This window comes from Lepidochelys kempii, chromosome 21, assembly GCF_965140265.1.
Source record: "Lepidochelys kempii isolate rLepKem1 chromosome 21, rLepKem1.hap2, whole genome shotgun sequence".
NCBI classification, from domain to species: domain Eukaryota; kingdom Metazoa; phylum Chordata; order Testudines; family Cheloniidae; genus Lepidochelys; species Lepidochelys kempii.
Genome location: NC_133276.1, coordinates 8,718,312 through 8,742,931, shown reverse-complemented (window position 1 = coordinate 8,742,931; position 24,620 = coordinate 8,718,312). Strand labels below are relative to the sequence as shown.

At 47.2% G+C, this 24,620-nt stretch overlaps 2 protein-coding genes across 2 annotated transcripts; both read right to left on the bottom strand.

Annotated features, from left to right (window-relative positions):
* Positions 1-775: 775 nt before the first annotated feature.
* Positions 776-12,111, bottom strand: LOC140901170 (chitotriosidase-1-like). The gene is made up of 10 exons (XM_073319516.1): positions 11,999-12,111; positions 11,391-11,420; positions 10,102-10,303; positions 9,441-9,497; positions 8,939-9,089; positions 7,886-8,010; positions 5,849-5,975; positions 3,674-3,856; positions 3,332-3,448; positions 776-1,274 (listed from the first exon to the last, which is right to left on the bottom strand). The coding sequence occupies exons 1-10, from the start codon at positions 12,021-12,023 to the stop codon at positions 1,131-1,133; spliced, it is 1,161 nt and encodes a 386-aa protein (XP_073175617.1). The 5' UTR covers positions 12,024-12,111; the 3' UTR covers positions 776-1,130.
* Positions 12,112-12,949: 838 nt separating this feature from the next.
* LOC140901169 (chitotriosidase-1-like) lies at positions 12,950-22,511 on the bottom strand. Its single transcript, XM_073319515.1, has 11 exons — positions 22,385-22,511; positions 21,300-21,329; positions 20,072-20,273; positions 19,310-19,366; positions 18,065-18,230; positions 17,227-17,351; positions 16,963-17,086; positions 16,520-16,702; positions 16,178-16,294; positions 14,984-15,116; positions 12,950-13,582 (listed from the first exon to the last, which is right to left on the bottom strand). Exons 1-11 carry the CDS (start codon positions 22,407-22,409, stop codon positions 13,299-13,301), a joined length of 1,446 nt encoding a protein of 481 aa, XP_073175616.1. The 5' UTR covers positions 22,410-22,511; the 3' UTR covers positions 12,950-13,298.
* Positions 22,512-24,620: the final 2,109 nt, after the last annotated feature.

Genomic DNA, 24,620 nt, shown 5'->3' with positions numbered 1-24,620 from the left:
TGAAAAAGTTTTTCCTAATATCCAATCTAAACCTCCCCCACTGCAACTTGAGACCATTACTCCTCGATCTGTCATCTGCTACCATTGAGAACAGCCTAGAGCCATCCTCTTTGGAACCCCCTTTCAGGTAGTTGAAAGCAGCTATCAAATCCCCCCTCATTCTTCTCTTCTGCAGGCTAAACAATCCCAGCTCCCTCAGCCTCTCCTCATAAGTCATGTGTTCTAGACCCCTAATCATTTTTGTTGCCCTTCGCTGGACTCTCTCCAATTTATCCACATCCTTCTTGTAGTGTGGGGCCCAAAACTGGACACAGTACTCCAGATGAGGCCTCACCAATGTCGAATAGAGGGGACAGTCAGTTTTCTCTTTATCCTGCTCTGTGACATGGTCACTGGCTTCTACCTAAAAGTGCATTGCAAGATAGTCTGTTTCACGGAAGAATGGTCTGATGAAGAGGTGCGTGTATGTGTCTCATTCTTGTAATCTTCAGTTCAAAGTGCAAGGATCATCCTGTCCCCTATTAGTGAGTTCACCGCCTAGGGCTTGCTGTTGAGAAGGATCCTCTGGCTTCGTTAAATCCTTGACAGCTACGTCCATCATGAGTTAGATTTTTAATCCCCCAAAGGAAATTTTGTCCTATGGGAAATTGTGCTCGGTTGATCAGATTGGCTAAGAAGCAACGTCTCTATCTCTGACCCCATTTTGTGTGTGTGGCCTTCAGATGCTGATTTTTACTCAAGTGGTTCTGTGTTAAGCAAGTATAGATCTTTGGGCTTCTTAGCATATAGTTTATTAATCTATACAAGCAGGAAAATTTAAACCCAGATCCAGTGTGTTTGTGGTCCCCACCTTTGTCTTTATGGTGGACAGTTTTAGCTATAAAGCAACTTAAAAATATGAAAAGAAGCAGCCACTTGTGCATATAGTTAATAATAAATGTTACTGTCTCTGCTTAACAGGGGTTTTTCTCATGTCTGCTGCCGTTCAAATTTTATACAATTGTTATCTTAAAGACACCCAAGCAAAGCTAACTCAGATCTACTGGCAAAGTAAATCAATATGCTTCCAAAACCTCCAGTGATCACTTTCTTTGTATATATTGGCAACTTTTGCACTTCAGTGCAATCACTCATTGTCTGCCAGCGCTCAGCTCACTCTTCAGTGTCTGTATGAGAGGGTAAGCTCCTTGATGGCAGAAAGAGCCGCTGAAATCGTCCAGATCAATGGCCCAAACCATGGCCCCTCCCAAAGCACGATGCTTCAAATATTTAACCTAAGGGAGGGAAAGGGGAAAAAACAGAGGGCGTGAAATGAGGCACAGACATTTAGATGCCCCTGTGCTATTTGAGCTCCGTCAGGTGGGCATCTCCTTTCAACATGATACTAAAGTGAGAAATAGCCCTGACGGGGCAAGAGGGGTGAACGGGACAGTCTCTCTCCAAACTTTCTAAGATCTTGAACTCTCTTTCCATTTGGGCAAAAGCCTCTTGAAACAGGCTTTCTTGTGAATCATATTTCACACCTGTTCCCTGCTTGACCTTCCTCTGGGATCTAAGGGAGGGATTTCATTGTGTTAGTGCAGGGATTCTCAAACTTGATTGCACCATGACACCCTTCTGACAACAAAAATTACTACATGACCCCAGGAGGGGGGACCAAAGCCCAAACCCCACCGCCCCTGGTGTGTGTGTGGGGGGGCCAAACTGAAGGGCCTCAGCCCCAGCCAGGGGGCCTGTAACCTGAGCCTTGCCACCCAGGGCTGAAACCCAAGGGTTTTGGCTTTGGCCCCGGGCAATGGGGCTTAGGCTTTGGCTTCAGCCCTGGGCCCCAGCAAATCTAAGCCGACCTCGGCAACCCCATTAAAACAGGGTCATGACCCAGTTTGGGGCCCCAACCCACAGTTTGAGAACCCCTGTGTTGGTGAGTACTCATAAGAGCATAAGAACAGCCATACTGGGTCAGACTAGTCCAGGCCAGTATCCTGTCTTCTGACAGCAGCTAGTGCCAGATGCTTCAGAGAGAATGAACAGAACAGGGCAATTATCGAGTGATCCACTGGTTGTTCAGTTCCACCATTTGGCAGTCAGAGGCTTAGGGACACCCAGAGCATGGGGGTGCGTCCCTGACCATCTTGGCTGGGTCCTGTCTGGTACCCACATGTTGCGGGTGGCATTGGGAGTTCTCTCCAGCATCTGCTTTTTACACTTAAACACTGGCTCTGAGAGCTGCATTATTTCCCTGGGCAATTTATCTTGTAAAATAGGGCTTCCGAACCCAGATGTCAGTGTTGTGGTGAGGCCTGGCTACAGCGCAACGTCCCTTGTCAAAACGCAACAGAGAGCTCCGAAGTACAATAGGGGGTGTGTGATCCAGGTTGAATTGACTGGGGAGAAGAATATTCCCCCTAAACTTGATGGGTGGATATCCATAGCTCAGTCTGGCACTAATCCTAAGCAGCCACTGCTGCGCTGTGTGTGTGCGGAGGGGGATGGAGACTTGCTTTCTCTCAGGACAGCAAGAAAAGCATGACCCTTCCTCCCCTCATGGCGCTCATAAACAGAGCAGCCAGCTGACCTATCTGTGGTAGGTTTATCCGACTTTTCATCAAGCCAGGCTGTTTTCCGTTGCCTGCCCTTAGAAAGCCGTATGGCCTCATACTTGATACTGACAGTCCTCCTCATGTTGCACTCAGTGTGTCATGCACAGACATCCACCCCCACAGTTCCGCTGCCCCAGATGCGTAGAACTTGTTTCCTTAGTTCTGATCTGAATGCTCAACCCAAGGCAAGTTGGAAGATTTAGACGTACCCAGGCATGCGAGCACCAGCACAATGTTTACAATAAGTTTTGGGGAGGAGGGTGGTGGCAATTCTTTCTCCCCCCCCCCCCCCCGGCAGAATTCAAACAGGTATACTCTTGATTTCTGTTCATTTCTATGCTGCCTTTTGGGCTGAGGACACAAGAAGCTGTAGCCCAGAAGAACAATATTTTCCCTGAAATGCGTGGTAAGCTTAGAATGGAAAAGTGGGAACGGGCAGCTCCCACCGCACCTAATGGTGTTTGCTTGTCGCAGCAATAGTCACATTCCTCCAGCTACTTTTGTTTAATGTTCCCATATGGACCTGGCTGGCAGAACCTCAGCCTGAGTGGCGATGGGAGCCTGATACGGCGGATGAAACCTCATGCATGTTGCCTAAAATGAAGCTGTTACTGTTGTCATGTGACTTGGCTGAGTGGCCATACGTCTCAGCGGGAAGTAGGTGTCATGCTCATTGGCGCCAGACGTCGGGTCACTCTCGGCCCAAAGCAAATGGTTGGGGCCCTCCTTACCTTGGTTTTAATGCTCTCCACGTCATCGTACCCTACCCACTGGTTCCCTTTATAGGAGTAAGGGACCTTCTGCTCCTCAATCATCTCCGTGGTGGCACCTTGTTTAAAGGTGCAGATCTAAAACAAAACACATCGGAGGCAGGATGAGGCTGAGGGTATTGGGTCGGAGCCAGCATGACAGGGGAGGAAAGGAAATGAGCCTTTTCCTCCTCGGCGTGCAGACTGAAACCATTTTCAGTTAGAAAACTGAGCACAGCTTCCCTTTGATTATGCAAAATCACAGATTATTCTTACAGCTGCTTCCCCCAAAGTACGCCCAGATGGAACAAATACGCCCCTTACCTCATAATAGGCTAAAAATCCTGCTTCTGAAGTGAAAGGGCCTGGCAGTCCTGCCTTGGAAGCCTGGGCCCCAACGCCTGTATCCAGCGTGTCAAGGGTGAAGCTCCGCCCATAGGCTGGGATTCCCATGATGATCTTCTCCCCTGGGGCGCCCTTTCTCTCCCAGTGTCTCACAGCATTGTCCTGTTTGAAGGAAATATTAAACGTGTATTTGGCAGCCTAAACTGAGACCTTCTCCCCCCTCCCCCCCTAAAAAAAATAAATAAAATGGCCCCCTCAAGAATTGAACTCACAATCCTGGGTTTAGCAGGCCAATGCTCAAACCACTGAGCTATCACTCCCCCCAAAACAACTGTTTCCCCGTGTGAGGAGATCAGGATGTTCTTTCTTGCCACCATGTCCTCTCCTCTTCCTGGCCTCACCATTTGGACTGCTAAATTGCATGATAATTTTGTGTATCAGAACAGTGGTTCTCAAACTTTAGCAACCTGATGACCCCAATTTTGATTTAAAATTGTTCTTGGACCTAGGGTTGCCAACCCTCCCGGTTTTGCCGGAAGTCTCCTGGAGTCAGGCTCTATCTCCTGGAGGCTACTGAAGCCAAACTGGGAGATTTTAGGCACTGAAAGTCTGGCAGCACAGTGGGGCTAAGGCAGGCTCCCTGCTTGCCCTGGCCCCATGCCGCTCCTGGAAGCGGCTGGCACATTCTTGCGGGCCAGGGGCTTTGTGTGCTGCCCCCATCCCCAGTGCCCCCATCCCCATCCTGCTGGCTGGGAACTACAACCAATGGGAACTGCGGGGGTGGCGCTTGCAGGCGTGGGCAGTGCGCAGAGCCCCCTGACCCTCCCCTAGGGGCTGCAGGAATGTGCCAGCCGCTTCCAGGAATGGCACAGGGCCAGGGCAGGCAGGGAGCCTGCCTTAGCCCCGCTGCGCCACTTCCCAGGAGCCGCCCGAGATAAGTGCCTGCTGGCCAGAGCCTGCACCCCTCACCTCCTCCCACACCCCAACCCCTCCCAGAGCCCTCCCCCCCCCGCACTCCAACCCCCTGCCCCAGCCCAGAGCCCCCTCCTGCACCCAAACTCCTTCCCAGAGCCCGCACCCCTCACTTGCTCCAGCACCCCAACCCTCTGCGCCAGCCCGGTGAAAGTGAGTGAGGGTGGGAGAGAGCGAGCGATGAAGGGAGGGGAGATGGAGTGAGTGGGGCAGGGCCTCGGAGAAGGGGTGGGGCAGGGGCAGGGGCGGAACCTCATGGGAAGGGGCAGGGCAAGGGTGTTTGGGTTTGTGTGATTAGACAGTTGGCAACCTTACTTGGACCCCCAAGCTCCCCGCTCAGCCCCAGGCCCTGCCCCTACTCCACCTCTCCCCACCCCTGCTCCATTCCTGCCCCTCCTCTTCCCCGCCTCTTTCCACCCCCTCCCCTGAGCGTGTCCCATCCCCGCTCCTCTCCCTCTCTCCCAGCGCCTCCTGCATGCCAGGGAACAGTGCAGGAGGCGCTGGGAGGGAGGGGGAGGCGTTGATCAGCGGGGCCTGTGGATCCCCCGGAATATCCTTGCGGACCCCAGTTTGAGAAACGCTGTATTAGAGCAAAGGGGCCAGATTTCTTCTCTTGCTTAAAGCTGTTTTGACACAACTGCCACTCTTGGGCTACAATGGAGTTACTCATGACTTTCAACTCGCATCTACACTGGGACTGCCAAACTCCTCTCCTGCGTGATCCAAGCCAGACTTAAACCCCAGACCACGTCGGACTTACCTGGAGACACTAAATACAGTTTAAAAAAAAGACACATTACTGTCCTACACTATCTGCCACCATGTAACTTCGGGCAGCTGGTTATAGCCCAACACCAGCATCCGAATATCTTCAGGAGAGCTGGAAGGATGTGGTCCTACTGTTGATGAACCTCATCCCTCGTGCCCCGTCATCTGTCGACACTGAAAATACCCCTTGACCTGCTTTACTGTGTTGTAGGAATGTTTGCAAAGTACAGGGCTGTTTGTACTCAGGCATCTGGAGGAGTCACAATCACGAGTCTCTCTGTCTACTTGGTAGCTAGCTCAGTTACTGTGGAAACAGTTCCAAAGCAAGTCACTTCCTCGCTTTCAGAACTTGTATTGCTTGTAAAACTTTAGGTGGATGAGGGGAGGAGAGACAAAAGGATCTTTGGCACTTACAACATTGTTGTATGCAGCACTTCTAAGGTCTTTCCTTCCCTTGTTAAGAGGACTGACATGTCCTGTAGTCTTCTCCCAGGAGGCCCCATGGAAGTCATAGGTCATGAGGTTAATAAAATCCACGATCCTGCAGGAAAGGAAAAAGAGAATGAGATAAGTTACATAACCCAAAATAAACATCCTCAAAATGGCACACAGGAATAATGTGTGGCGAGGGATCGACAACCTAATATTTACATTCGGATCTGGATTAGGTTTAATAATTTTGAGGCTGAACTGGAATCATAGAATCATAGAAGATTAGGGTTGGAAGAGACCTCAGGAGGTCATCTAGTCCAACCCCCTGCTCAATGCAGGACCAACTCCAATTAAATCATCTCAGCTAGGGCTTTGTCAAGCCGGGCCTTAAAAACCTCTAAAGATGGAGATTCCACCACCTCCCTAGGTAACGCATTCCAGCGCTTCACCACCCTCCTACTGAAATAGTTTTTCCTAATATCCAACCTAGACCTCCCCCACTGCAACTTGAGACCATTACTCCTTGTTCTGTCCTCTGCTACTACTGAGAACAGCTGAGCTCTATCCTCTTTGGAACCCCTCTTCAGGTAGTTGAAGGCTGCTATCAAATCCCCCCTCACTCTTCTCTTCTGCAGACTAAAAAACCCAGTTCCCTCAGCCTCTCACACAATGAGTGTGTGGGTTTGGATCCACTGATAAGGTGGAATCTCTTGCAAACTGTCCTCCTAACATTTCATCCCAACTTGTCTCATCTGACAAGATCTGCTGACTTTTTCTGTTGGTGAAACTTCTGCAATCTTGAGAGGTGGAAATAGTGTGATTTCATTCTGCCCTGAACTCAGCTGTACACAGAAGAAAAAAAGAACATGGACCCTTTCTGGCTCTGGCTTGAACATGGAAGCAAAACTCTTGTGGCAGGAGCATTCCTGACATGTGATTGAGTTTCAGAATCCAGATTCTAGTTTTAGCACCTCTAACAGCATACAAGGATATGAAGCATTCTGGGTAACTGTATATGGCCAAGTATGTGGATTATGTACCTTAAGAACTGTCATAATGAATCAGACTCAGGGTCCATCTAGTCACTATCCTGTCTGATAGCGGCCAGCACCAGATATTTTAAAGAAAGGTGCCAGAAAATCCATTGGGGACATTTGTGGAATGAATCTGCTCTAATGGAAGATTCCATCTAACCTTGTCAACTGATGACTGGCTGATGGCCTGAGCTGTGAAGATTTATAGCTCTTAAAACAAAAAAACTAAATGAATGTAGTCTAATCCTTGTCATTTATCTTGTGGCAATGAGTTCTGCAGGCTAATCTATATTGTAAAATTTCCAGTGGCATTCATGTGATTTCATGTTCCCCTTCTCTTCCATGATGAGATGGTAAATAGGAGCTGGCAATCTCACCTTTTCTATACCATTCACTATTTTATTTTTCTGTCATAACCCCTTTTACTCATCTCTCTAAGCCAGTCTCCAATATCTCTTTATGGAACTCTCTCCAGGTGTCTAGTTTTTTGTTGCCTATATATATTTGCATGTGTATGTATTCATAGATCTCAAAGCACTTTCCAAAGGAGGTCAATATTGTTATATGCCCATTTTACCCATTGGGAAATGGAGGCACAGGAAGGAATTGACTTGCCCAAGGTCACCCAGCTAACCAGTGGCAGTGCTGGGAATTGAACCTAGCTCTCCTGAGTCCCCATCCAGTGCCCTACCCACTAGGCAATATTGCCTGGCAGAATCCCTGCTATTTCTGCTCTATCCTTTTTTGAAAGAAGGTGACCTGCATTGAACACAGAGGATGTACCACTGAATTATATAATATCATTGGAGCAGTTTCAGGAAGATTCTCTTCCTCATTTGTCCTAACTTTGCTTTGCTTTTTTTGACAGCTGCTACCTGAGCAGATGTTTTCATTGAACTGTTCACGACGATGCTCAGGTATTTTTCCTGATTGGTTACAGCTTCTCTAGAAGCCTTTGTAAAATCGTGTCACTGGATACACTTACTTGGAGACTTTGTCGACTTCATAGCCTGTGTCAATATTTATCCTTCCAGCAGACACTGCAATACTAAGTAGAAGCTTCTCTTTTCTGGTTTTCTGAGCTTCCTTCTCAAATGCCATTGCTAGTTCCTAGAAGATATAAGTAAGCAGCTCACCTGAATATCCGAATTAACATTGGCACGTCCCACATTGGATTAGACCGGGGGCACATTTAGCCCAGCATCCTGTCTGAGACTGGTCAGTACCAGCTGCTGCAGAGGAAGGTGCAAGGAACCCTGCAGTGATGGTTCCATGGGTGTTCCTATCTAGCCTCTCTGAGGTTAGCTTCTGATTTGAAGTTAGGAGTGTTTAGATCCTTTCTTAATGCCAGGTTTCAGAGTAGCAGCCGTGTTAGTCTGTATCGCAAAAAGAAAAGGAGGACTTGTGACACCTTAGAGACTAACAAATTTATTTGAGCATAAGCTTTTGAAAGCTTATGCTCATATAAATGTGTTAGTCTCTAAGGTGCCACACGTCCTGCTTTTCTTTTTGTAGATCCTTTCGGAAACTCCTTGTGGGTTCTTTTAACCCTGATTCGTTTACTTCTGGATCTTCTTAGGATCAGTATCAATGTTCCAGCTCCTTAGTACTAAGCCCACGTTTCTCCATCTCCCCAGGCTGGAGCACATGGGTTGTAGTGAAAATGAGACCCGGAAGGGTCCCCGCAACAGTGTGCCTGGAGGGAAAGGAATTGGGCTATGATCCTAGCATAGTGGCTGTGCAGCAGGATTTCATGGGCATTGTTCAGACCTTCCAAAGTCTGACACAGCATGACTGTGTTGTTGCTTTCCTGGGTGATACTTCCTAAATGTTCATGTGTTTCTGAATTCCCCTTATGTCCAAACTCTTTCTGAAAGTGGTTCCGTCTCCACGAAAGACGGACAAAATTCACCTCCCCGGAGATCCACTGGGTGTGTGATGTGCTGGGTGCAGTAGGCTATGAGCTTGACATGTATGTTCTGCCATTGTTGGGTAGCCCTTTTGCAGACTGTGACCACACCCCCTGGTTTTATTGTACCTGAATCAGAGAAGTGAAATGTCTCTTATCCTTCCTCCCTGGGTAAATCCAGGCTACGTCGAGTCCGTCAAACTCATGCGTCCGGAGGAATTGTACCACAGAGCGGACAAATGTCCAGCGATTAGCAGCCGAAGCAGCCATGTGGGAGAAGCTGGAATGAAAGTGACATGCCTTCTGTATTCATGTATATTGTAGTATAGATTCCCAGTACGGTTTGAATTGGCTGCACTCAAAATACACACTTCATAGCTTGCAAACTGTCTATTACAAGGACAATAATTATGCAACAGCGAAGGCACACTAGACGTGCCCAAACTCCTTTACATCTGCTCTTGGGGGAACCAATTTCCTCCTTCCTCAACCTCCAGGTTTATAAGCTAAAAGCCTTCCCAGAGCTGGAGGTGGTGGGTTCGAGTCCACCGCTGTTCTGAGCAGGTGTGTCATGAGGGTAGATTAACTTCCACACTCAGAAGTGGAATAGTAACGCAGATCCCAGTATTACCGTTCGGTTCCCATGTTTGATCCTCCAATGGACAACAGGGTCTTCAGGTTCCGATTCCTGCAGGGGAAACGTGCATTTAAACAATGGAAGGTTGGCTTGGCTGTCCTATGGGGAATCTTTCACTCGACAGACTTAGTTTCCTTCCCACCCACTCCCCCCGTCTGCATGGAGGTGGGTGTCGGGGGCAAGGAAGGGAGAGCGTGGCACTCGGATCCAGCTAGCACAGTGGTCCCTGTGGGACTGCCTTAGCTAAAATAGGTTGGAGAGCTTTGGATGATCTAAACTATGCCCAGGGTGGTTTCAGGCCAGGCCTACCCAGGAGTAGTGGAAAGCTGGCTGACTCGCCTGCTCAGGCTCTGCTTAGCTGCAAATCCAGCTCCGAACTGGCTGCGGGCGAGATGTGGGGAGCAGCCGCTCCCCTCATCTTCTGTCACGGAACTGGGTTTGAAGTGAATGCTCAGCTGTGGAGTTTTGTTTAATTCCCCGCCCCTGGAAGCTTTCTGTTGCTTTCTGGCTACATGCACTCTATCCCCTGAGGATGACACGATACTCCCTGGGAAAACTCTTACCCTTCGATCATAGGGTGAGCCTTCTCTCCCGCAGCCAGCCTGGCGGCGAGACCCCAGATGCAGGGAAGCAGGTGTGCCCCCGTGTTACTCACTTGGCTTTAAGGCCATTGAAAGCCTCGAAAAGTGTCACATCATTCCACTCCACGGTGGTGATCTCGTGGTCGCTCATGCCGGCAAAGGCATAAATGAGGTGGGTGCAGAGATGGGGGTCGATGTCATCAGGAAGGAATCTCCCCTCCCCAGGCCTGTACTGGGCCCAGTTGGTGAAGTAACAAACCAGCTTAGAGGCAGAACCTGGGGAGACAGTGAGAGGACTGGGTGCCATGAAAACCTGAGATCACTGTGCTATCTCTCTCACCCCCAGGGATCTCCCAACAAGACAATACCCCAGGGGCCCGAATGGCCTCTTAGTCCTCTAATATCAATACAGCTTTGTGAGTGGATTGCGGTTTCTGTTGCATTTCCTTTGGGGCCTCGGGTAGACAGTGATCTATTATGAGAGGCCGTAACATGGCATGACTCTTATGGGGCAGCGCCATGATAGACTCTTCCTGGGGGTGCCCAGGCCCCACCTGATAAAATAACCAAGCTGTGATCTGCAGGATGAATCAAAACATACTGAGCCTTATCGTGCCTATGGCAGCTTGCGATGCTAGAAGGTGCATTACTTGTAATGCGATAGCTGGGTGAACAAAAGCCAAAGGAGGAGGAATCTTGACTTGAGTTCTGAAGGATGAAAGCAGCTCTGCGATCCACTCCCCCTGTTAGTGACTAAGGATCATGGTGCACCTTTGTGCAATGCAATGCTAGCAGACAGGACTGTAGCCTGCAGAGATCTGGGATTTATACCTGAAAGCCATAGATGGAGGAGTCAATATTAACCACAGAGCACTGAAGTGGGCACGCTAGACTGCCCATGCTCTACAGTAAAACAGGGGTCATTAAATCATTGGAAGAAGGGGGGTGCATCTGTCTCTCTGCCATGGGTGTAGCTGGGATTGAGGGGGAGGCAGAGAAGGGGAGGTTTTGGCTGGTGGTCGTCTCAGACAGGGAGGCAGTGGACGTGCAGCCAGAATGATCCCTGCAGTTCTTTCTAACCTTGCAACTTCCCTCCTTCCTTTTCAAATGACTCCATGTCCTTGCAGGCAGCTTGTACCCATGCAGGATGTGAATAGGCCTTGCACAGCTTTTTTGGAGATGTTTTTAAGGAGAAGGACTTTCCCCTTATGCTTTTGAACTGCAGGGCCCAGTACAAGAATCAAAAATCCCACCCAAACTGGACTTACTAAAACCCAACAACTTTTCTTCCCCATCCCATGTGATCAATCACGTTTCTATTGGCCTCTGTAAAACCAGGGGATAATGTAAGGTGGCTACTTACCGCATTGTAGAGACAGCAAGAGAGCTAAACCTAGAGAAATACAAGAACAAGGGTAAAGACCTATCTTTGAGATGGTGTGGATTATATGAGAGTAAAATAGCATTAGAGTTTTGGATGATAAATACCCCACCTCCCTACTCCCAAAGAGGCATATGCACATGTCTAAGAAATCTTCACAATGGCCTTAACAACACCTCTTCTTGCACCTGCAGTTTGTGGGTGCAATTTAGGCCACTTAAATGTCGAAGCACCTGATTGCAAGCACAAATTGCAGATGCGAAAATGAAAGCCAGAATTTGGAACTCTCTCTTTCTAAAATCTCTTCTGAATGTTTAAGAACTTTTCTGCTTGGCCCATCACAAAATTTTAGATTGTTTTAAGCATCTTCAATTACTTTCTTGCTTTAAAATTTGCTTTGTGGTGGCCCTGGTCACAATCCATTAACAAATGAGTCTCCAAATACATCCACCCCACGTGCCTGTTTCATTGAGATTTCCACAGTCGGGAATCCCATCGCGTCCACTTCACCAAACTGCCATACAATTTAGGGACTATTCAGTGACACCTGGCACAAGAGTTAAACTACTTGTCACCAGCTCCAGTCTTACCAGCCCAAATGATTGCCTGTCCCATGCTGGGTCATACAGCTCTGCTCTGGATTCTCTCACTGTGGTGTGGAGGAAACAGTATCTGACTGCAAAATGGTTGGTCTCTGCTTTTCATTGCCACATTTTATACCTGTCTGACACAATAACCCTGATTTACGAAAACTCTGCAAGTTCTTTTTCACAAAGGAACCGCCTTATTTACTCTGTCTCTCAGAGAACTCAGCTGGCTATTTTTAGTGAAGGAATTCTTGTGCAATTTTAGCATGCACCATGTGTGTGCACGCTTGTGTAGGTTTTGCAATACCTACCATCAGCCTGGCTCTGTCCTGATGTACAAACACAAATGGTGCCGAGGCAAGGAGCGGGAGATCTTGGGTACAAATTTCTGTGGTTTATTACTCTTCTTGAAGATGTAGAGCAAAGACTCTTTAAATAGTGTCATTGTACTGGAGAGACTTGTGTAATCTCTAAGCCTCATTCCTTTATCATTGCATGCAAGTTCTCACTGCAGCAAGGTTGGCCCCAAAGGGCCTCAGACCCTGATAAGCCTGGTTGTTTTTTTCCACTTCTGCTACTGTGGCTACTTCACCAAGGAGAGGGTGTTACCAGAAACTGTTTGGCTTGCTTTGACACCCGTGGCAGACTGGACTAGTAGCAGATTGTGTTCTCCTACAGACACTCCAGTACATCTTGTATTTATCTTGCTGAGCTCGCCAAAAGGAATAATATGGAGCTGAGATAAAGCATTATGCTTTACTGTACTGTCTAGTGAACCACACGTCAAACTCTAGGGTATTGTATTGATGTAAGGAGGCCATAAATCTCCTCATTCCTTCTCTCCTCCCTGCCCCATTCTTCAGTAGCAACACGAGCTTATAGGGCCTGACGCTTCTACCCCATAGACGAAAAGTACGACAACTTCATTTAGAAATGAAAGCTTTATTTTCTTGGAACAAACAAACATGAAATAAGGATAGAGGATGAAGCCAGACTCTAAAAGAGACCAGTGCAAAATGAAGAAATAAACGCATGACAGTTTGAGAATCTGTCAGCCCTGCTTGTTAGTGCCAATATTTTGCTCCCGCTCACTCTCCTCCCTAACTCTGACATGCATTGCTGAGATAGTTGTTGCTCCTGAAAGTAATTCACCAAGGATAGAGAAGAAGGTTGCTGGGTACACTTGAAATATAGACCATCTCCTAAGCTCTGATTTGATGGCGGAGGAAACTAAACTATCTGAGTGGATACAAATCGATCTCTTATTTAATTCTCCATGAAGGTGATTTGAGGCTCTTTGCTTTTAAGGCCAGTTGCAACATTTGCATAAGTAGTCGAAAATCAACCCTTCCGGGCAGGACATTCGGAAGGTGCGCCTGTTGGCACATATGTAGAACATGGCGTTGGCCTCGGGGACGGCGTAGATACCATTGGCCTTATGGAGGCAGAACCTGCTGGTCGTGGAGTTGGTAGCTGTGGCGGGGATAGATGGTAGTGTAGTGAAGCTGAGGGCTGAGGAGGAAACAGTTGGCGATGATGTCGTGGAGCTGATAGTGGTTTCTGAAACAGGCGTTGTCTGAATCAGCCCTGCGGGGGCATTAACAGAAGGAACAGTGTTATCGGCATCTACTAGTCAGAAAGAAAATGGAACGAAGGGAGACATTTTATGGTCAATCCCTTGGAGGTTTTAGACAGCTTGGTGGTGGGTTTAAATGGTTGTTAGGTGACACTGGGCTTTTTATTGTGAAATATGAACGAGCGATGATGTAAAGGTGCCGATAGCTAGATCAGGGGCTCTATAGGGCAGAACAAACCAACAACAGGACAACCTTTTGATACGCAGCAGTTGTAGTGGACACAGCATAAAGTCCACAAGGATTCTAATTCTGAATCAAATGATGTAGAAAGTGATCTGGTGAATTACTGTTTGTGCGATAAGTATGGACTATGTTATGCGACACTATTCAAAGACTTTTTTGGGTACAGACACCTGTAAAACTAAAGGTGACTTAATGCTGAAGCATAAATACATGGTGGCTGGATAGATTATTGATAGCACCCCAAAGTCTCCTAGGATCTTGCTCTGAAGAGTTTGCCCAGGACATAGGGGAGGAAAACAAGTGAGGGGAATGGGATATGTAAGGACAAATGTTACAGCAATGCAGTGTGGCTATTTACTTTAGGCATGCACAAACCATGGCAGTATTTCTGGTTGATCTTTTTTTGTAATGTATCTAAATAGGGTGGGGTTGAAAGTTGATGGGGAGGGTTGTCTGAGAAATGAGTTTCCAAGAGGGATACAAATGTGTGAAGGTGGTGGTCTGGCAGAGCAGAGAGAACAGGGCACATGGGGAACAACATGGAAACAGGCCTGGGGGAGAAACTAATAAATAAGGCTGTTACCAGAGACGTGCTTTAAAGTAAATCAGATTTGGGCTAATCAGATACAAAGCTATGATTCTGGGGAGGGGTCTCTGATGTGTAATTTCCCAGTCTGCTTTTGGCAGGTTTGGTGGCACAGATCATGAGCGTTAGATGCAAACTCTTCCAATTCTCTATATTTCCCTAGTTACGTGGCTTTTTTCCCCAGTATTCACAATGGGCTTGCATGAGTGCATTTTAGGAGGCATAACAACATGGCCCAATGCAAAGATTTTAGACAACTTTCTTCAGGGTGTTTTGTGTCCCAGGCTCCCTTCTTTAGGCTTGAGCCCTGCAACAGTGATGCAGCTCCAGCCTTTGCACGCTACACGAAAAGCTGGATGTGGGCATTTAAAAGAAGAATGGTCCATTCCATAAATGTTTTTGTCATTAGGGCTTTCCCTGGGGACCCCGAAAGCATTCAGAGGAGGCTGAGGCTGTGGTGCAAGTTTGCAATTCATTCTCTCTCCCCACCCCACACAAATTCTCTTGCCCAATAATAAAAAGACCTGTGTCAAGAAGATATTGCATTATCTGTGTGGGGCAGACCATGAACTCATGTGTTACCGCATCTCAGTTCTTTCTTCAGAGTTTGCAGAAGAGGGTACTTCCCCTGGCCGCAGAATGAGTCGCTGAAATCATCCAGGTCGATGGCCCAGACCATGGCCCCTCCCAGACTTTTTTTCTTCAGATACTGAACCTGGGAGGGGAAAAAACTCCAAAACTGTGACATTGGGTGCTGGTGGGAGATGGAAGTTAAAACATCTCGCCTCTGTTAGAACTCCAGCAACTGTTATTGTCTAAGGAGCCTCTTGAAAATCCAAAACAATCAGCTATGAGGTTGAGAGGTGGATGGGAGAAGGGGCAAGTGCATGCTAAAAGCTTGCCTATGCTTGAACGAATGAATCTCCATGTAGGCAGGAATCCCTTTGGGGCGAAGGGTGCTCATGTCTGGGATGTTTACAGCCCTGTGCTACGTCCTGCTTGGTCTGAAATCTCATATGACCTTAAGTTCCTGTTGCCAGGGTGGAGCAGATTGCAAGTCATGGAACTTCCCTGCCCCAGAACATTGTCTGGATCCTCTCTGCTACACTTACACGCAAGGAAAAGATTGTGTGGGCTCGTGGGGGGGCCTGTTTGCTGAATTCACCTGCTGACAGGCCAAATTTGACTGATTCCTCCCGTGCAACATCACTGAGAGTAGTTTCTATGTTTTTCACCTGCAAGGCTTTTGAACTCCCCTGGCAAGGGGACAAGACCCAGCTGTGGCACACAGCTCACTCCCTTTCTCGTGTATCACAATGCACCCCAGGTACTAAGATAGGAACAGAGGAGACTCTCCATTCTAACTTGGCCTACTCCTCCACTGCTCAGGAGATGCATCCTGCTCTCACTTAGGTGTTAGCCGCCAGACCATGCTTCCACTCACAGCACACCACATAAGTCATCTTCTAGTCTCATCTTTTGCTGTGACTTCAAGCGAGTCACGTTCCCTTTCTGTGCCTTGATTTCCCCATCTGTAAAATGGGATAACCCTAGCCTTCCCAGAAGGTAGGCGGGACTGGAGGCTTAACAGGTTAACTTTGGTGAAGTGCACTGAGATTCTCAGAGGCAAAGTGCTAGGGACACACAAAGCATTGTCTGCTGATATGCACAACGAGGCAAAGCGGAGCCCATTTCTCTGGGCTCCGGGAAGGTTCTGACAGCCCCCCTTCAGCCTTCCACAATGTGTGGCAAGAAGAATACATAGGAACTGCTTACTTTGGTTTTAATGCTCTGCTGGTCGTCATACCCCACCCACTGGTTCTCCTTGAAGGAATATGGGACTTTCTGTTCCTCGATCCTTTTGGTGGTGGCACCTTTCTGGAAAGTACAGATCTGAAAAAAATACAGAAATGGAGAGATGGGAAGAGACCATCGAGACTGGCTGCCTCTCTGAATTAATACGGAGGGGGATGCCGATTCTCCTGGGGAATCTTACGAATATTAGCATGTTTGGCAATAGAAGGATCAAAGGGGCAGTTTCAAGGCACCATATTTAAATCACAGTAGACCCAGGACCATTTAATGAGCCGCTTACAGGAAAAGTGAATTCTTCCCTACCTCATAATAGGCCCAAAATCCTGCCTCTCGAGTGAAAGGGCCGAGTGATCCAGGCCCAAAGGCAGGGGCACCAACACCTGTCTCGGAGGAAGAGAGGGTGAAAGACCGTCCATAGGTGGGGATTCCCATGATGATCTTCTCAGCTGGAGCACCCTTGTTCCTCCAGTATGTCACAGCATAGTCCTGTACGAGGGGATCAGACATGAAGTCTCTCCATGCGACCGGGCCACTGGAACAGTTTTTGGAGTTTGCAACCAAACTGTGATACAGCCACTGAATGTCTGTTGTCTGGGGCTTGTGACGCAAGATCTGATACTTGCACCGGGGGGAAGGAGGATACATGCAGGTTTGTTGGAAATGTGACTTTTCAACCATTTCCTGCAGCTGAGCTCTATTTATTTGTCAGGACGGAGGGGTCACCAACAGAGTTCTTTGATACTTACCGTGTTACCGTACACAGCGGATCCAGTGTCGGTCTTCCCTTTGTAGAGAGGACTGACGTGTCCTGTGATCTTTTCCCAGGAACCGTGGAAGTCATATGTCATGAGGTTAATGAAGTCTAAGGCCCTACAAAGGGAGAATAAGGAACTAAGATGACATTGATTTCCCCTCTGCAAGAGAAGCATTGCAAAGCATCCTGGTCTAAATAGAATTTGGTCCTGTAGCTTGACTGTCCTCTGTAAAACTGCATGGCTGGATAGACTCACTTTGAGATGTTCTTGACTTCATAGGCTCCATCCATGTTTTCCTTCCCAGCTGCCACAGCAGCAGTCAACAGTAGCCTCTCCTTCTCTGTCCTCTTGGCTTCCTCCTTGAATTCGTCAGCCATTTCCTGATGGGGGAATAATAGAAAGCCACAAACAACCATCAATTATCCCCCTTTTAATTGTGCCTTCCATCTTTATTTTTTCTTTAAAAAAGGCAAATCTAAACTAAAGGAGAGACTGCACACGTCTGACAAACACAGTTAGAGAAGGGTCCTGAGCATTCTGGTAGCTGTGGGTCACGCCAATTAGATCACATATTTGATCAATGTATTAACGTATTCAGGGCTGATGCTGTGAATGATTTGATTCTGCGAAGGCACAGGTCTTGATGATAGATTCCAGGAAGCACGTAATCAAAGTGGCTGATCAATCTCTTCTGACACTGTGGCATTAAGGGTCTGCTCATCTGGTGGGGATTCCTAGAGCCAGCCGCCAGCAGGCTAGGAAGTCCAATCCCTGACCTTACCTGTATGCCCCTTGATCACACTCTTCCCCCACTCTTTGGAGATCTCTGAGCTAGAGACGAGCCCAATCCTTGGATCCAAAAAACATGGTTCAGATGGTTGAACACTCTGGTGACTTGATTCCGTCACTTGTCTGACCCTTTCATATGTAAACTGTCTGTCTCTACTTTAGAGAGCGCTCCAGCTTTGACTTCAACTCTGCAGACTGCATAGTGTTTGCAGGTGGAATGTGAGGACAAAGCACACGTCCTGAATCCTTATATCTCTGCCTTGGCGGTGGAGGGAGGGGGCTGTACTTCTAGGTCTTACTGTACCTGGACCAGAGCAGTGAAACGCTGTTTATCCTCAGGTGGGCTTCCCCTTGCACCTGGATATTCCCAGTCTAGGTCCAGACCATCAAATTCATACTTGCGCAGGAACTCAACCACAGAGAGGATGAATGTCCGCCGATTACCAGGCGTGGACACCATGCTGGAGAACCTAACACGGAAGTGACACGTTAACTACCCCATCCGTGCCGCTAACCACCCGCTGCAGATTTGGGGGCTAGTTTAGAGTTGCTACGTCCAGAAGGTAAACTCAGCAGCACAGAGGGCTACATACAGCTTGGAGAAAACCGGTGCAAGGCCACTGGTGCTCACAGGGCCATATTCAGCCCAAGTTCACTTTAAATTCCAGCCCATGTCACATCCAGAGCAGGAAAGAGACTTTCTGTCTGCAAAACAGTATTCTGAATATTGTTTGCTATGGAGGAAGCTTTCAGGGAGAGCTTCAGGTTTAAAGCTTTACAAATGAATATAAAAAAATCTAAGTTGCTAAACACTGATGACATGAATTGTTGTCAGCACCAAAGACTTCACAGCTGCTAGGAAGTGTATTGTTGTCAAAGAGCACGAGAGATTTGGAAACTTCCCAAAATGTTACCACACAAATCTCAGTGCTAGACACAGTATTTGAGCTTCTGCCTTCCAAGACCACCTCTTCATGACAACAAGGCCAGAATGAAGATTCTGAGGCAACCTCAGCCATGACAAATTTTAGTAAAAAAAAGGGGGTAAACAACCCCCTGGCGAGATCTTGTTCTTAAACCAGTGTCAAGCTGGAGTGACTCCACTAACTCCCGGTTGTACTGAACATTGATGTGGGCATCACGAGGCGGTGTACAGCTGATACTGATTGCCTTTGGAGACTGAGCTCTGAAATAGAATACTAATGAACTGGGCTCTAGTCTAGGGGTGAGGAAACCCAGATTTAGTTCCTGCTGTGTCACCGACTGGCGATAGCGGGAAAGTCACGGAGTGTCTGTGTCTCGGTTCCCCATCTGTACAATGGGGAAAACAGAGGTGTTGAGGCTAACTACAAGTGTGTTATGGGGCACTCGGATACTATGGCAATGGTGGTCTTATATGTGCGTAATGTAGGTAGACAGAATGCACAATCTCCTTCCTCCATGCTACTGTTCTGACTCTCCTGGACTTCACAGGATTTTGAGGTTTAGCATAATTCACTCCCCCCACCTCACGCTTTGCATGCAGAAAACAAATATCCTCTCATCTTACTTTTCAGAGCCAAACTTCCAACCACCAATGGCCAAGAGGGTCTTCAGCCCAGGATTCCTGGGGGGAGAAAAGGTTTTATTAAAAGCAGCTGAAAAAGCTCACTTTCATGGTATCCCTCGCACTTGGACTTGCAAGTGTTCTCCGATCTTAATAAACACAGACATAATCCGGATGCTTAATCTGGGGGAAAGCTTCCATACTTCTGCAATGTAAACACCCTCAAACCTTCCTATAGATAAACATGAGGAAGGAGAAGTTGGGACATCCCTGAAGTTTAAGGAACTGTCCCCAGATTATGCGGAGATACTGAATGGTGGGTTTTTTCCCCCTCTATTTTAGCTGCTGCCCCAGTGCTTGATGATACATTATATTTTGCTATAACCCTACTGAAAACTTGTTCATGTCCTTTTCTGTGTCCGAGCAGATCTGTCAGAGAAGAATCCCTCTCAGACGCAAGAAGTTGGGCTTTTTAACACTTATGGTGATGTCAACATGAGTTCTTCAAACTGTCACATTCACTCTTCTCGTGGAGAGGATAGGTTAAACACTAAAGTCCTTGGGCCAAGGACTGACTTGGTCTTGTACATAGCTGAGCACATGATAAATAATGATTCCAAAGGTGTTTTCTCCCTCGGTGAAGCTAGAAACAGCCTTAGCTTAAATCCCAGGTCTGCCTCCTCCTTCAGGATAAACCCAGAGGCCCCAGTACCTAGGGGTGAGACCCCAGCCCTGGGAGATAGGCCCCTCTCCCCTTTGACTCACTTGCTTTTGAGTCCGTTGAAAGTCTTGTAATGCTGCTCATCGTTCCACTCCACAGTGGTGATCCGGTTGACGTCCATGCCAGCGAAGGCATAAATGAGATGAGTGCACAGGTTGGGGTCAATGTCCTCAGGAAGGAAGCGCCCCTGGGCTGGTCTGTACTGGGACCAGTTGGTAAAGTAACAGACCAGTTTGCAAGCAGAGCCTGTGGAAATAGGAGAGAGGTGTCAAGAGGAGACGAGGATTGAGGCAAGAAATCAAAATGCGATGCACCCCTTCAGCTGGCTGATAACATGGGACCTCACAGACTGTCTTGAGTTCATTAGTATTCATCAGTATTCAAGCTCTTGAGTCATGGTTCCCCAAACCCAGAAGGACCTGGAATTCCCTTCCAATTCCTTTCCTGTCTCTGGGGAATGGGACTGGTCTGCTTTGGTACTGAGGTGACGAAAGCTTTTGAGAAAAGCTGGGTTGCACATCTTGGTGTAGAAATGGTCATGCTAGGCCTCACTGCCGTTTTGCTTTGTACTTTGTCCCACAGCGGTGGCCCGTGGCCACCCCACTGAGAATTGCAGTACAGCAGTGATAAAGGACTTTGAACATCTAAGACATGCTAAGTGTTACAGTTCCAGAAGACAGGTCTCAGAGTAGCAGCCATGTCAGTCTGTATCTGCAGAAAGAAAAGGAGGACTTGTGGCACCTTAGAGACTAACAAATTTATTTGAGCATAAGCTTTCGTGAGAAGAGGGTCTGTTGCGCCCGATTTTTGAATGGAGACAGGAAAAGAGTCGGCTAAGTAGGAACAACCTCTGTTGCCTCTGTTCTTAAAGTGAATGTGTCCCCCAGCGTATGGTCCATTTGTGGTCGTATGGGACAGTATGGGAGAGCAGCTGTTTGTTTGCCACTGCCCTGCAAGCAGCATTGCATCTGAAAGTAGCTAAGTTACACTCATGCAGGCTGTGGATGCGCTCACAGAGGTACCATTCATACAGGTAACTGACTCGAGCTTATTAGTGGTATCTAAACCCCACTGAAGTTAATGAAACTTCAGTAGGCTTTGGATCAGGCTCACAGAGACCACAGAGACTTCAAAAATTAACCCTCTGAACAAGGAAACAGCTTTACTGAATCCTAGCTAAACACTGGGCCTTATTCTGTTACCCAAAGTGATTTCTTTTCTGCTGCCCATGACTCTTTTAAGAAATGGACAATCATGGAAAAGGTGACTTACTGCATTGGAGAAACAGCAAGACAGCTAAACCTATGACAAAATAAAAACAGAAGAGAAGATTAGGAGTTCTTTAGAGACTAACAAATTTATCTGAGCATAAGCTTTTGTGAGCTACAGCCTACTTCATCGGATGCATGCAGAGAGGATTGTTATTTAAAAATCCCTCCCGCAGGCCTGCTAACTTCCAGCCTCGTGTTCATTAGTGGTAACTGTTACAAGGTTAAAATGTGCAGAAATGCAGAAATTCTCCTACTAGAAAGAAGTTTACAGTCCATTGCATAACTAATGACCACACATATCCTCTTGGACCCGTTATTACTGAGACCACTGTGACTATCTAACGTATGCCACTGCACCTCTGTTCTGCTTCCTTGTTCCCCACCTGGAGAGGGGTTGTCTTTTCCCTTACTTGTTATTATGGGACCTTGGCTCCTGACTGGGGTACTTAAGCACTACTGCAATACAAATAAACTCAAAACCAGAGGGAACCACATGTTGCAAAGTCAGTTCCAAAGACAAAGTCGCTCTCAGTCTCCAGCCTCGGCACGTGGCAGCAAAGACTGTCCATGTTATAGCGGAGCGGAGCTTAGGTTCTCCTGTAACGTACCCAGGAGAACTAAAAGAGAACTACCTTGAAAAGTAATTTAAGTAATTTGCAGGGAGAGGTGGAATAAGAGCACAGGACTGAGAGCCAGGAACTCCTGCATTCTAACTCTAGCTCTAATAGTCTGCCTCTATGGCCTTCAGAAAGTCCCTTAAAGTTTTCCCCGCTGCAAGATGGAGGATAATATTACGTTGCCTTATGGGGATGATATTGTTCCTCTTTTCCACCAACACCACTGTAGTCAAGCATCCCAGCATTGGTTAACCCAAGAAATGTTGGGTTTCAGTTTAGACAGTTGCAACTTTTCTCTCACCCACTTTTTAGTAGTGGGTGTTCTGCAGGATGCCATTGGCCTAACCCAATGTCTCATCCACGCCATGGGGGAAGAATACATGGTACAGTCTCACATCCAAATCCCATAAAACTCAACAGTCCTGTTCAGTTACATCCCACATAAATTCATCTCCAGTTGCAAACTTACCAACCCAAACAAACGCCCTGCCCATAGTGGCTGCAGATGGTCTGGGCTGGGTTCTGTAGACCTGGGATGTGCCTCTGGCTGCAGATTGATGCTCAGCATTGGCCTGGGCTCAGGCTTTCTCTTTATAGCTGATCACACCCATGCAGGGCAGCTGTGTTGAACTGAGAGGAGTGCATGTCGCCAGTCTTCAGTTAAAGGATTTTGCCATGTGCAGAAATTTTGCTCAATCGCCTAAATTTTCAAGGACAGGTTTTGCAATTGCACTAGTGATCACTGAATCACAAGATTTTAAGGATCTAAAGTCATTTCTTGAGGCACATGTTCTGTTTGACTAATTATACTTTTGATTCACTGATCCTTGGCAGGAGCCCTGCTGTAGTTAAGAGCAGCCCTGTTAGAATATGGTGCACAACAAAAAGAAGGTTTCAGCGTAGCAGCCGTGTTAGTCTGTATTCGCAAAAAGGAAAGGAGGACGTGTGGCACCTTAGAGACTAACCAATTTATTTGAGCATAAGCTTTAATCCTATAACACCCAGAAATAATGCTACGTAATCTTGCGTGCTACCTACTGGCACATTATCTAGTAATTATTTGCATACATACAGACATCTCTCTTGTACGGAGCACTCCTGTAACACTAGTAGATGATGTGGCTTTTAAGGAGTTCCTACAATACATTCTCTGAGGGAACTCACCCTTGTGTCAGAAAAAGACAAAATGATCAGTGCCTCTCGGCTCCTTGCAATTGAGTCAAGCGGTCTCAAAATATTGGAAACCATGTAAAGACTTGGCTAAAAACCAGGACCTATTGATCCCACAGCTCTTTCATAAAGGGGGATAGGAATCTGCCACAGTGTTCCAAGCTGAAATTTGTAGCACTATGGGCCAGCTGCTGCCGTTCACCCCAGAGGTGGCTGCATTTCAGTGGTGGGCTATGCACCCTTAGTTCTAGCACGTATGCTCCCACCTGTAAAATGACACCATGAGGTCATCTATTTATTGTGCCTCAATCACTCCCAGATCAAACTTGCTCAGTTTACAAGTGAAAAGATACTTTTACTGACTGCTGGGGTCACAAACTCGCTCTTGAATCTAGAAATCCAGCTGGGTTCCTGCTGTCTGACATCACAGGGAATAAGGATTCTGCAGGCGGAATTTAGCTGACCATTCTGTTGAATGATGCACAAGACAGAATAAAATCTGGATCTTCCTCCCGTGTCTGCAACAGCTCTGCGGGAGGAGAGAGCAAACACCTGTCAGTAAGGCCAGCAGATGTGACTTTTAAGACCTACAAGGAGGATTAAGACAGTGGCCTTTTCAGTCACTTTGTTGTTATTACACTAGTGACTCTGCTAAAGGCAGGTCTTTAACCAGCTTGTGAAAGAAAATAAAGCCCTAAAACAAGTCTGGAAAGTGGAAATCTGTTTAGGACAAAAGCTAATTACCATATCTTTGCTCAAAGGCAAGAAACCAGTTGACTTTATATGAGGCTGGAGACCTTGTCACTGGATGCATCAAATAACCCTTTATGCACTGTATAGCACCAGGAATGTATGCGAACCTAGGAAAAAATCCAGTCAATGGAGAACAGTGATTGGGATTGCCTTGGATATAACTTAGCAATGAGTGTCTTGCAGCCTGCCAGGGGAAAAGAGAACTTAATTTTTGATGAAAGCAAAGTATCAGATTTATCTATGCCCTCCTCCTCCGGGAAGAATTAGTAGGGGAAGCAAAAGTGGATGGGAATCTGGGAGGCAGTGACCATGAGTTGGTCGAGTTCAGGATCCTGACACAGGGAAGAAAGGTAAGCAGCAGAATACGGACCCTGGACTTCAGGAAAGCAGACTTCGACTCCCTTAGGGAACTGATGGGTAGGATCCCCTGGGGGAATAACATGGGGGGGAAAGGAGTCCAGGAGAGCTGGCTGTATTTCAAAGAATCCCTATTGAGGTTACAGGGACAAACCATCCCGATGTGTCGAAAGAATAGTAAATACGGCAGGCGACCAGCTTGGCTTAACAGTGAAATCCTTGCGGATCTTAAACATAAAAAAGAAGCTTACAAGATGTGGAAGATTGGACAAATGACCAGGGAAGAGTATAAAAATGTTGCTCGGGCATGTAGGAATGAAATCAGGAGGGCCAAATCGCACCTGGAGCTGCAGCTAGCAAGAGATGTTAAAAGTAACAAGAAGGGTTTCTTCAGGTATGTTGGCAACAAGAAGAAAGCCAAGGAA

Excerpts from the sequence above, each read along its gene's own strand:
- LOC140901169 (XM_073319515.1), bottom strand. The coding sequence starts at position 22,409 with ATGGGCAGGGCGTTTGTTTGGGTTG. Across the intron at positions 16,703-16,962 it reads CCGCTGTGTACGGTAACACG|GACTATGCTGTGACATACTG; the intron begins GTAAGTATCAAA and ends CCCCTCGTACAG. Across the intron at positions 15,117-16,177 it reads AGCAGAGCATTAAAACCAAA|GTTCAGTATCTGAAGAAAAA; the intron begins GTAAGCAGTTCC and ends TTCCCCTCCCAG.
- LOC140901170 (XM_073319516.1), bottom strand. The coding sequence starts at position 12,023 with ATGGGACAGGCAATCATTTGGGCTG. Across the intron at positions 9,090-9,440 it reads TCAAACATGGGAACCGAACG|CTTCTCCCACATGGCTGCTT; the intron begins GTAATACTGGGA and ends CTTTCATTCCAG. Across the intron at positions 3,857-5,848 it reads GTGCTGCATACAACAATGTT|GACAATGCTGTGAGACACTG; the intron begins GTAAGTGCCAAA and ends TCCTTCAAACAG.